Source organism: Myxine glutinosa, chromosome 2 (assembly GCF_964187855.1).
Source record: "Myxine glutinosa chromosome 2, kmMyxGlut1.1, whole genome shotgun sequence".
Lineage (NCBI taxonomy): Eukaryota > Metazoa > Chordata > Myxini > Myxiniformes > Myxinidae > Myxine > Myxine glutinosa.
The window spans coordinates 8097489-8111071 of NC_136262.1; the positions used below are offsets into that span (position 1 = coordinate 8097489).

Below are 13583 nucleotides of genomic sequence, written 5' to 3' on the forward strand. Positions count from 1 at the left end.
GGCCTTGGGAGACGTCGCAGAGCAGGACAGTGTCCGCGCAGGGGATGTCGGCCAGGCGGAGGCCCGTGTCCGCCGCCCGGAGGGCTTGCACCGTGGTGTCGGTGGTTTGGTCCGCCGCCATAAGCGCAAAATCCACGCCCAGGTGGACCGCGTTCGCGCTGGCCCGGGAAAGACAGTCGGCCACGGCGTTGTTTTTGCCGGCGACGTGCCGGATGTCCGTGGTAAACTCCGACACGGCGGAGAGGTGGCGCTGTTGGCGGGCCGACCATGGCTCCGTGACCTTGGCCATGGCGTAAACCAACGGCTTGTTGTCGACGAACGCCGTGAAAGGTCGGCCCTCCAGGAGGTGGCGGAAATGGCGGACGGCCAGGTGTAGACCGAGGAGCTCCCGGTCAAACGTGCTGTATTTGAGCTCGTTCGGCCGAAGCTGCCGGCTGAAAAAAGCGAGTGGCTGCCAAACCCCGTTCACCCATTGCTCATGTACGGCGCCCACCGCGTAGTCGGAGGCATCCGTGGTGAGGGCGATGGGAGCGTTGAGCACCGGGTGAGCGAGCAGTGTTGCGTCGGCGAGGGCCCGCTTTGAGCGTTGGAAGGCCGCATCCATTGCTGCGGACCAGGCGATGTCGTGCTTGGCCGGCTTGCCCCGGAGGGCTTCGTAGAGGGGCCGCATGAGTTGAGCAGCGCGGGGCACGAAGCGGTGATAAAAATTCACCATTCCCAGGAATTCCTGCAGGGCCTTTATGGTGCGGGGACGCGGGAACGTGGTGATGGCCTCGACCTTGGTTGGCAGCGGCACGGCTCCGTTCTTGGTGATGTGGTGGCCCAAAAAATCAACGGCCGTCGTGCCGAAGTGGCATTTGGCCGGGTTGACGATGAGGCCGTGCTCGCTGAGGCGCCCGAACAGTGTTCGGAGGTGGAGGAGGTGCTCGGCCCGGGACGTGCTGGCGACGAGGATGTCGTCCAGGTAAACGAAAAGGAACGGCAGGTCACGCAGCACGCCGTCCATCAAGCGCTGGAACGCCTGAGCCGCGTTCTTGAGACCAAACGGCATCCGCAAGAATTCGAATAAGCCGAACGGCGTGATGACTGCCGTTTTAGGGACGTCGGCCGCCCTGACAGGTACCTGGTGATATCCCCGTATGAGATCAATTTTCGAAAAAATGACCCGTCCCGCCAGACGGGCGGAGAAGTCTTGGATATGCGGGATCGGGTACCTGTCGGGGGTGGTAGCGTCATTGAGACGGCGGTAGTCGCCACACGGGCGCCATCCACCCCCCGGCTTTGGCACGATGTGCAGTGGCGAGGCCCACGCGCTATCGGAGCGCCGCACGATGCCGAGGTGCTCCAACGCGTCGAATTCGGCCTTCGCTACGGCGAGCTTGGCTGGGTCGAGGCGGCGGGCCCTGGCGTAGACCGGCGGGCCCGTGGTTGGTATGTGGTGCTCGATCCCATGCCGTACTGCGACGGCCGAAAACGTCGGCCGCGTGAGGGCCGGGAACTCCGCGAGCAGGCGAGCAAACTCGTTCGCCGCCGGGACGGTGCATGCCAGCTCGGTCGGCGCGGAGCTGCTCAATGTGCATACCAGGGAGCTGAAGGTTTCAGCGTTGATTAAACGACGCCGTTGGACGTCCACCAGCAGTCCGTGTGCGCAGAGGAAGTCGGCGCCTAGCAGAGCCATGGGCACGTTGGCGGTTACAAACGTCCAAGCAAAGCGTTGGCCGCCGAAGCAGAGGGTGACGTTGCGCGGGCCGAAGGTGCGGATAGTCGATCCGTTGGCCGCAACCAAGGAGGGGCCGCAAACCGCGGATTGCCTGTCCTGGTCAGAGGCGGGTATGACGCTCAGTTGGGCGCCGGTGTCGCACAGGAAGCGCCGTCCGGACGCTTTATCCGTGATGAACAGTAAGTTGCCCGTGTGGCCGGCGCTCATGGCTGGTAATGAACGCCGGCCCGGCCGTTTCCCGGCCTGCCGAAGGTGCACGGGGGTCGGCATGTCCGGGCCTTCTGTCCGAACCTGGCATGATAGTAACACCACGCTTGGTCAGGTGGAGGCCCCGGTCGTCGTGCTGGAGGTGGTCGGCTCGGTATAGCGGCCGCCCATTGCGTCGGCAGTTCGGCCGTCGACCGTGCCGGGTGCTCGGGCGCCATGGATGTTGCGTCGGACGGCGGTGGGTCCCATGTCGCCGCTGCGATGCGCTGTCCTGCGGCGGAGATCTTGTCGGCTTCTCTGGCAAGGGCCCGGGGATCTGTGATCGTCGTGCTTGCCAGGGCGAGGCGTACCGGGTTAGGCAGCTGACGGTGGAACAGCTCCCGGAACAGGAATGCCGGAGAGTGCTCGCCGAGCAGTGAAAGCATGTAGTCCATTCGCTCGGAAGGGCGCGTGTCGCCGAGCTCAGGCAGTTCGAGCAGGCGCCGTGCGCGTTCCGCCGATGGGAGGGCGAAAGCATCGAGGAGAAGCTTCTTAATCGCGCCGTATTTGTCAGCGGCTGGCGGGCTCTCGAGGAGGCTCAGGGCGCGGGCCGCGGTAGCCGACCCGAGCGCAGCTACCACATGGTGGAAGCGGGTGTCGTCGGCCGTGATGCCTCGCAGGGCGAACAGGGACTCCGCCTGTGCGAACCAAACCGCCGCGTGAGCCTCCCAGAAGGTAGGCAGTTTAAGGGCGACTGCCGTGTCCATGTCGATAGGTCACCAATGAAGGAGCTGGGGCTCCCACGTCGATCGGAAGAATGGACGCGACAAAAAGCTGGAATTCATCTGAGTTGCTTTAATCGAATCAAACACTCAGGCACTCTGAAAACCCGTTTATCGGTCAGCAATATATATCTATTATCCCAGGGGGTTTGCCCAGGCCCGGCGCCAGGGGGCGTGGCCCAGCGTCCTGGCTGCGGCCTGGCAAGTTGAGGGCGAGCCTGCCCGGGCATGCCCGGGCATGCCCGGGCGTCCCGACCGAGGCCTGGCAAGTTGAGCGCGGGCCTGCCCGGGCGTCCTGGACGAGCCCGGCATGGTGATCGCTCCGCGTCCTTGATAGGTGCAAGGCGATTGTGACAACCCAGCGGCAGCCGCTACAATTGCATCATATTATTGCATCATATTATTCATTCATCGTATTATTCAGAGTATTCCAATATCATTGCCCTGCATCATTGTCAGGAAGACTTGTTCAGAATTTGTTTTCACAAAACTTTGTAAATAACTGTTGCCATGTTGAAATTTGTTGCAAGTTATTTTGAATGTTAATTTCAGTATTATACTGTGGAAGAAGAATTTAAGACTAAATTGTAAATTCTAATTGAACAGGAAAAATTGAGTTCGGAACTTCGTTGTTTGGAAAAACCATAAAAATAATTATATTTTACATGGCTTGGAAACAGGGAAGTGCCATCCACTTGGCCTTGAGGCTGTTTTGAGCGAGTGTAAAAGCTCTACACTTTTATTTATCCTTCTTTATATCGATATAAATGAAATCAATAGTACTTATAACTATTAAGATAAGGATATATATTCTCTATAAACTTAAGACGACATATTGTTATGTCGGTGGGGGTAGAGTGATATATAGAGTCAGGTAGATCTGTGTAGGTATCATGCTCCGATCGTCGTGGAGAAACCTTGATGTAATAAGTTCTGTTTAGACCGTGTGTTCGGATTAAGCTTGTATATTTGTTCCTGTTACGAGGAATGGGGCGTGTTAACTAGTGTAGGGATTATGTTAGTTCCCCTGTGCGTGAGACCTTGTGATTTATCCGTTGTCCCTTATGGCACTGCACATAGACACTAGTCAGGCCCATTAGTACACTAATTAATAAATGATAATAAAACTAACCGAAAACCCAGATCAAACACTACCACTAATTACCCCGCCCTGGTTGAACACACATCGCACAGGCAGGCCGGGAGCCACGCCCAGAAGGACTCGCTATTGGGCGGGAGTCGACAAATGGGAAGAGCATGGCCAATGGCGGAAGTAGGCAAGAAGCGGCTGACTGATTGGCGAAGACAAAGGCGTGTAGGGGCATCATGCTGATTAGCAGGGCACGCCGATGACGTCAAAGGGCGAACTGCGTGTGATAGATGGCGAGCAAAACACGGTAGTGGTGGCCTGCAGGCATTGGTAGAGAGAGGCAGATGACGTCACGAGGGATTGATAAAAAGTGGAAAAAACCGACATTTTTCTCTCTCTGCCCTCTTGTGCTGGACCCTCTCTTGCTGTGGACGCTCTTGCTGTGGACTCTCTCTTGTTTGGGATCTTCTGCATGCGAGTGTGCGCCGATGATTCTCCCCCCTATCTTCACGTTCTGGACCTCGGTGCGGGCGACGGTGTGCCAAGACCTTGCTGGGGATTGTGAGGAGGCCGAGTTTGGTAGGCGGAAACGACGCACGGCTGGCTGCTGGAGAGCAGCGAGGCCTCGTGAACAGGGACGTGCGAGGCCTCTTTTCGTGCCAATGGCCGGGCGGTTCCCGCCAACGCACCGGACGAGTTGACGAACCCTGACGAGACTCCGAGCTGGTACAGCTAATTTACACACCACACACCATTATTTTCAAGTTCTTTCCTTCCTGTGTCTGTGTTTTATGTCTGGTGAGGGAGCGCTCCATTTAGGACATTTAGCATTGTCGCGCTTTTCTTGTCCCGGCATCCGTTGTAAATAAATCCTAACATTATTTTCCTTGTACATTTTAACCCGTATTCCCATTTGAGTTTATTTCCTACAGGCTTTGGAACTGCTGGCGAACGCGACAGGTAAGCTTCAGCATCCTCTTCTTCTTTCTTCCTTCCGCACGTATATAGTACAATCCGCTATTGGAACTGAACACCTCCATTAACGCTCGATTGCTATCCGTGATTTTCCGGTCTTCACCAAAGGGAATCACACGACAATGTGTATGTCAAAGGGACAGTGTAATAATAAAATGAATGCAAAGAGGCCACAGCGTCTACAAGAGAGAGCGACAGAGGAATGTCAGACAAGGACACCACAGCACAATGTTCAAAGCCAAAGGGTAAACAACATCTGGTCCAGTGGATAATTCGTATGGAGTGAACTAGGAGTAAGACATCATGAATCAAGGATTGTCCGGGGTTCAGACAACACCCCTCCGCTCTCTTTGACGTCTTGCATCCTCACACAGTTCCCTTTTGATTATTTGATGCAAGACATCACCTTGAGTAGATAGGGTGGCTCATACCCTATTTCCCTCACCCCACATCCATCCCCTATACCATTTTGTTGTGAAAACTCCTATATAAACCTGAGTAAAAGGAACATTAATTTAGAGATTTTCAGAGAGTTCTGTTGTGCTGAGATTGATCTCGTTGTACTGATCGTTGTATCATCGTGCTGTTTTCTTTTATAACTGTGTTTCTCTTGTAATTGTGGTTGGTCCTTTGTAATTGCTTTGATCTCTGATAGTCTCTCCAATTAAACATTTCCAACTCAACCCAGAGTGGACATTGAATCGGTTCCACATCAATACCTTGCTGTTACATACCGTTTTATAACATGATAACATCCATACAATGATAACATAATATGAAGATACCTGAGCTTAAGTATTTTTTATTACACATCTTTTTTTTAAATCTCTTCTGCCATTTATTACCATGTCCGCCATTGCATCCAATGTACCAAGGAGCCCGCATTATGAAGATCTCATTGCAGCGGGATATGGCTCATGTAAGTATGCTCTACCACATCCATTTAAAGAATATTTCATGGATACCATGCTTTCATCGATCACTGCATTGTGTTTTTAGTTTCACCGTGTCAAATTAGCGGGGGGGGGGGGGGGGGGGGGGTAGGTGACTATAAAAGTCAAAACCCACAGGACAACTTTGAAAGCAAGGCCGGTATTAAAGCAAACTTTTAGAATTGAAAACACTTCATCAGATGTATGAAGTTTCAGATTTTTCAGATAAGGCTTTAAATTCAACCAATTATGGCTGGAATACCATTTCACCGATGACGTCATTGTTGTCACCCTATATACCTCATGGGGAGTTGATGACGTGTGCCACATTTCAATTTTTTTTGTTGAGTGCCTTCTGAGATGTCCAATATTTTTTTCTTTAATCCAATATGGCTGCCATACCATGTGACCTATGACGTCAGAGTTATCAATAAAATATTCTCCATGGGGAGTCCCTCTTATATGTAAAGTTTCACATCGATCGGACAAGCAGTTGCAGAGAAAAAAATTTAAAGTGAAAATATGTAGACGTGGTCACACGGACAGACAGACGGGGCGTTGTAATAGTCTCCCAAATCCCTTTGGGGCGAGAGTAACAACACACATGGTAAGGCTTACTTTATTGAGGAATTTCTGAAACCTCCTACCTACCTTACGACACCTGCTAGGACCCCAAACGTTCCACAGAAAATTATTATATTTCCTTTTAGTAAAATATGGGGGCCATGTCATGGGGACCGCAAGGCTAACCCCCGCTCTAGCAGGGAAAATGGCCTTAAAATGCATGTTGTTGTTGTTGTTGTTGTTGTTGTTTTAGTAAAATATGAAACTGTAATGGTTACTAAACGCTGTCCCCCTGTCATGTGACCTCGTCCTGCGATGCCAACCATTAAGACTCGTCAATAGCATGGAAATGTTAGTCTAACCTAAACTAGGCTTATATAATCGAACACATCTGCATCGATAACGCTCTCTAAGATATGCTTCACCCCTCAAACTCATAATGTTGTTGTGGTTGTTGTGCTTAATCTTGCCCTTCCCATGCACAGTCGACATTATACAACAGCCAAAGGGCCTGCTTGTGCTCTATTCACTCAAGAATCAATCCTACCCGGAAGAAACATTCTCCACCGAGAGTGGAGTCCTTTGCATGGACTTTCATCCCACATTTTCTCACATGGTCGTCCTTGGTTGCTACGATGGTTCCCTGGTTGCAATCTCTCTTCGTGATGAGAAAGAACAGCCAACAAGGCGGTGTGTGGCAAACAAAGGCAGGCATACGGGCCCTGTGTGGCAGGTATTGGTGCACATGATCATTTTCACTCTGTTTAGAACATCTTCGTATTTCCTTCATAATATGCATCGCTGAAGAAGAATACGTCTTTCTTTATCTACCTGTCTTCGGAGAAGTGAAACCGAGTCATGTCTTGTGTACATAAACCGAGTCATGTCTTGTGTACATAAACCGAGTCATGTCTTGTGTACATAAACCGAGTCATGTCTTGTGTACATAAACCGAGTCATGTCTTGTGTACATAAACCGAGTCATGTCTTGTGTACATGAACCGAGTCATGTCTTGTGTACATAAACCGAGTCATGTCTTGTGTACATAAACCGAGTCATGTCTTGTGTACATAAACCGAGTCATGTCTTGTGTACATAAACCGAGTCATGTCTTGTGTACATGAACCGAGTCATGTCTTGTGTACATAAACCGAGTCATGTCTTGTGTACATAAACCGAGTCATGTCTTGTGTACATAAACCGAGTCATGTCTTGTGTACATAAACCGAGTCATGTCTTGTGTACATAAACGGAGTCATGTCTTGTGTACATAAACCGAGTCATGTCTTGTGTACATAAACCGAGTCATGTCTTGTGTACATAAACCGAGTCATGTCTTGTGTACATAAACCGAGTCATGTCTTGTGTACATAAACCGAGTCATGTCTTGTGTACATAAACCGAGTCATGTCTTGTGTACATAAACGGAGTCATGTCTTGTGTACATAAACCGAGTCATGTCTTGTGTACATAAACCGAGTCATGTCTTGTGTACATGAACCGAATCATGTCTTGTGTACATAGACCGAGTCATGTCTTGTGTACATAAACCGAGCCATGTCCTGTGTACATAAACCGAGTCATGTCTTGTGTACATAAACCGAGTCATGTCTTGTGTACATAAACCGAGTCATGTCTTGTGTACATAAACCGAGTCATGTCTTGTGTACATAAACCGAGTCATGTCTTGTGTACATAAACCGAGTCATGTCTTGTGTACATAAACCGAGTCATATCTTGTGTACATAAACCGAGTCATATCTTGTGTACATAAACCGAGTCATGTCTTGTGTACATAAACCGAGTCATGTCTTGTGTACTTAAACCGAGTCATGTCTTGTGTACATAAACCGAGTCATGTCTTGTGTACATAAACCGAGTCATGTCTTGTGTACATAAACCGAGTCATGTCTTGTGTACATAAACCGAGTCATGTCTTGTGTACATAAACCGAGTCATGTCTTGTGTACATAAACCGAGTCATGTCTTGTGTACATAAACCGTGTCATGTCTTGTGTACATAAACCGAGTCATGTCTTGTGTACATAAACCGAGTCATGTCTTGTGTACATAAACCGAGTCATGTCTTGTGTACATAAACCGAGTCATGTCTTGTGTACATAAACCGAGTCATGTCTTGTGTACATAAACCGAGTCATGTCTTGTGTACATAAACCGAGTCATGTCTTGTGTACATAAACCGAGTCATGTCTTGTGTACATAAACCGAGTCATGTCTTGTGTACATAAACCGAGTCATGTCTTGTGTACATAAACCGAGTCATGTCTTGTGTACATAGACCGAGTCATGTCTTGTGTACATAAACCGAGTCATGTCCTGTGTACATAAACCGAGTCATGTCTTGTGTACATAAACCGAGTCATGTCTTGTGTACATAAACCGAGTCATGTCTTGTGTACATAAACCGAGTCATGTCTTGTGTACATAAACCGAGTCATGTCTTGTGTACATAAACCGAGTCATATCTTGTGTACATAAACCGATTCATGTCTTGTGTACATAAACCGAGTCATATCTTGTGTACATAAACCGAGTCATATCTTGTGTACATAAACCGAGTCATGTCTTGTGTACATAAACCGAGTCATGTCTTGTGTACATAAACCGAGTCATGTCTTGTGTACATAAACCGAGTCATGTCTTGTGTACATAAACCGAGTCATGTCTTGTGTACATAAACCGAGTCATGTCTTGTGTACATAAACCGAGTCATGTCTTGTGTACATAAACCGAGTCATGTCTTGTGTAAATAAACCGAGTCATGTCTTGTGTACATAAACCGAGTCATGTCTTGTGTACATAAACCGAGTCATGTCTTGTGTACATAGACCGAGTCATGTCTTGTGTACATAAACCGAGTCATGTCCTGTGTACATAAACCGAGTCATGTCTTGTGTACATAAACCGAGTCATGTCTTGTGTACATAAACCGAGTCATGTCTTGTGTACATAAACCGAGTCATGTCTTGTGTACATAAACCGAGTCATGTCTTGTGTACATAAACCGAGTCATATCTTGTGTACATAAACCGAGTCATGTCTTGTGTACATAAACCGAGTCATGTCTTGTGTACATAAACCGAGTCATGTCTTGTGTACATAAACGGAGTCATGTCTTGTGTACATAAACCGAGTCATGTCTTGTGTACATAAACCGAGTCATGTCTTGTGTACATAAACCGAGTCATGTCTTGTGTACATAAACCGAGTCATGTCTTGTGTACATAAACCGAGTCATGTCTTGTGTACATAAACCGAGTCATGTCTTGTGTACATAAACCGAGTCATGTCTTGTGTACATAAACCGAGTCATGTCTTGTGTACATAAACCGAGTCATGTCTTGTGTACATAAACCGAGTCATGTCTTGTGTACATAAACCGAGTCATGTCTTGTGTACATAAACCGAGTCATGTCTTGTGTACATAAACCGAGTCATGTCTTGTGTAAATAAACCGAGTCATGTCTTGTGTACATAAACCGAGTCATGTCTTGTGTACATAAACCGAGTCATGTCTTGTGTACATAGACCGAGTCATGTCTTGTGTACATAAACCGAGTCATGTCCTGTGTACATAAACCGAGTCATGTCTTGTGTACATAAACCGAGTCATGTCTTGTGTACATAAACCGAGTCATGTCTTGTGTACATAAACCGAGTCATGTCTTGTGTACATAAACCGAGTCATGTCTTGTGTACATAAACCGAGTCATATCTTGTGTACATAAACCGAGTCATGTCTTGTGTACATAAACCGAGTCATGTCTTGTGTACATAAACCGAGTCATGTCTTGTGTACATAAACCGAGTCATGTCTTGTGTACATAAACCGAGTCATGTCTTGTGTACATAAACCGAGTCATGTCTTGTGTACATAAACCGAGTCATGTCTTGTGTACATAAACCGAGTCATGTCTTGTGTACATAAACCGAGTCATGTCTTGTGTACATAAACCGAGTCATGTCTTGTGTACATAAACCGAGTCATGTCTTGTGTACATAAACCGAGTCATGTCTTGTGTACATAAACCGAGTCATGTCTTGGGTACATAAACCGAGTCATGTCTTGTGTACATAAACCGAGTCATGTCTTGGGTACATAAACCGAGTCATGTCCACTCATTGAATATTTGTTAAATTTAATATCACTGGGAAAAACCCTCATTCTGTTACAATAGCAACACATGATGTAAACAACTCACTCAGCACAAGGACTCCGGGCCGACACAGGTATTCTTCCTCGATCGCACTGTTTTTGTCTCTTTTATATCAACTAGGGCATTGCCCGTACTATATCTATATCTAAAATTATATCCCCCCCCTCTATTTACATGAAATGGTTTGGTCCAAAGCGAACGGCTTGCGAGTACGGTGACAATCCCCCCCCCCCCCCCTCTATTTACATGCAATGGTTTGGTCCAAAGCGAACGGCTTCCGGAGTTTGGTAAAGAAATCGCCATCGCGTGCACAAACGCGCAGGAAAGCGAATGAATCGCAAATTCGTTTTTATTAGTTTTAAAACATAGTTTAACGCCAACATAGTTTGCAAACGTGAAATAAATGAATACGCTCTCAAATGTGCCATCCGAGGCAGAGTGTGTCCGCCACGTTCGGCACACGCGATCGTTCGCTGCTCTCTGATTGGTTGAATCGTTTTTTGGACATAGCTCGGTAAGTAATTGTCCGATTAATATGAAACCTTGAAAAGGCACATCCTCGGGTCCCCAGCAATATACCTGGCAAGTTAAAAGTATATCGGACCCGTGGTTGTCGAGAAACAGCGGTCACAGACAAACAGACGTACAGACGTACAGACGTACAAACGTACAAACGTACAGAGATTACTGGAATTATAGATTAGAACAAAGGGAGAATATTTGATTAGGTCCTCACACTGGGGTGGGCAGGAAGGAGGAGATCGGGGGACGAGGGATTCTGATAAGGGATTGAGGTGGGGTAGATCGGGGTTCGAGGTATCATTGATAAGGAGGCAGGAAGTGGGGAGAGGATTGATCGGGGGCCAAGGAACCACTGATAACGAGGCAGGAAGTGGGGAGGGGATTGATCGGGGGTGAGGAACCACTGATAAGGAGGCAGGAAGTGGGGAGGGGATTGATCGGGGGTGAGGAACCACTGATAAGGAGGCAGGAAGTGGGGAGGGGATTGATCGGGGGTGAGGAACCACTGATAAGGAGGCAGGAAGTGGGGAGGGGATTGATCAGGGGGCCGAGGAACCACTGATAAGGATGCAGGAAGTGGGGAGGGGATTGATCGGGGGTGAGGAACCACTGATAAGGAGGCAGGAAGTGGGGAGGGGATTCATCGGGGGCCGAGGAACCACTGATAAGCAGGCAGGAAGTGGGGAGGGGATTCATCGGGGGCCGAGGAACCACTGACAAGGAGGCAGGAAGTGGGGAGGGGATTGATCGGGGGCCGAGGAACCACTGATAACGAGGCAGGAAGTGGGGAGGGGTTTGATCGGGGGTGAGGAACCACTGATAAGGAGGCAGGAAGTGTGGAGGGGATTCATCGGGGGCCGAGGAACCACTGATAAGCAGGCAGGAAGTGGGGAGGGGATTCATCGGGGGCCGAGGAACCACTGACAAGGAGGCAGGAAGTGGGGAGGGGATTGATCGGGGGCCGAGGAACCACTGATAACGAGGCAGGAAGTGGGGAGGGGATTGATCGGGGGTGAGGAACCACTGATAAGGAGGCAGGAAGTGGGGAGGGGATTGATCGGGGGTGAGGAACCACTGATAAGGAGGCAGGAAGTGGGGAGGGGATTGATCGGGGGTGAGGAACCACTGATAAGGAGGCAGGAAGTGGGGAGGGGATTGATCGGGGGTGAGGAACCACTGATAAGGAGGCAGGAAGTGGGGAGGGGATTGATCAGGGGGCCGAGGAACCACTGATAAGGATGCAGGAAGTGGGGAGGGGATTGATCGGGGGTGAGGAACCACTGATAAGGAGGCAGGAAGTGGGGAGGGGATTGATCGGGGGTGAGGAACCACTGATAAGGAGGCAGGAAGTGGGGAGGGGATTGATCGGGGGCGAGGAACCACTGATAAGGAAGCAGGAAGTGGGGAGGGATTGATCGGGGGCCGAGGAACCACTGATTAAGTCACTATCTTCCCAGTGGGGCTCTTGAACAAGAAGATAATTGTCAAAGCTTTTACAAACCTTAACCCCAATTAGTATTTACACAGGACTACAAAGGTATGTACAGTCACGTGAAAAAGTAAGTACACCCCATGTAAAGTTTTGACTTTTTCAACATATTTCAACATACAGCTATTTGATCTTCATTTCAACAATATTGATAGATAAAGATGATATAATATAACAAATATCATGAAACATTTACATTTTGTAGTCCATTGTATAATTTAAATAAACATAAATGCAAATTTTGCATGTGGAAAAAGTAAGTACACCCCTACATTTATCACTACTTCAAATACCTAAAATTAGAATCAGGTGCACCAGCTCAGGTGCAAATCATTAGAACATCGTTAGAGAGGATCTTGGAGGAACCTGTCTTTAAACCTCAGACATTTAGTTTGGTTTGCTCTTTGTTGTTGAAGTGTGCTGCGTCGCCATGCCGAGATCAAAAGAGCTCTCTGAGGCCTTCAGAAAGAAGGTTATAGATGCCAACGAGTCTGGGAAGGGATTTAAAAAGATCTCCAAACAATTTGAAATCAATCATTCGACTCTCCGGAAGATCATCTACAAATGGAGAAGATTCCAAACAACTGCCAACTTGTTCAGGCCAGGCCGCCCCAGCAAGTTCAGCCCGAGAGCAGACCGCAATATGCTGAAATAAGTCTCTAAGAACCCCAGAATGTCATCACGGGACCTACAGGTAGCTCTTGCCACTCTTGATGTCAAACTGCACGAGTCTACCATTAGAAAGAGGCTGCACAAATTTGATCTACATGGGAGGTGTGCCAGGAGGAAACCTTTGCTGTCCAGAAAGAACATAAGGGCAAGACTAAAGTTTGCCAATGAACACCAAAGCAAGGACCAGAACTTCTGGAACAATGTGCTCTGGAGAGATGAGTCAAAGGTAGAGCTATTTGGCCACAGTACCAGAAGACATGTTTGGCGAAAACCAAAGACAGCATTTGACCACAAGAACCTGATACCAACTGTAAAGCATGGTGGTGGAAATATTATGGTTTGGGGCAGCTTTGCTGCATCAGGGCCTAGGCAGCTCACCATCAGAGAATCCACTATGAATTCTTCATTGTACCAGAGGGTGCTTGAAGATAATGTGAGGCCATCTGTCGGAAAGTTGAAGCTCAACTGAAGG

General features: G+C 48.5%; 2 protein-coding genes across 3 annotated transcripts in view; one reads left to right on the plus strand and one right to left on the minus strand.

The window, feature by feature from the left end:
- Positions 1–13583, minus strand: part of SUB1 (SUB1 regulator of transcription) — a 991845-nt gene that overhangs the window by 179662 nt on the left and 798600 nt on the right. The gene's annotated exons all lie outside the window — the stretch shown is intronic.
- Positions 1–13583, plus strand: part of DNAI1 (dynein axonemal intermediate chain 1) — a 123522-nt gene that overhangs the window by 83073 nt on the left and 26866 nt on the right. For both annotated transcript variants that reach the window (XM_078772947.1, XM_078772948.1), the window contains 2 exons: positions 5629–5672; positions 6735–6982. In XM_078772947.1, coding sequence (XP_078629073.1) covers positions 5629–5672; positions 6735–6982 — 292 coding nt within the window. The remainder of the gene's footprint in view (positions 1–5628; positions 5673–6734; positions 6983–13583) is intronic.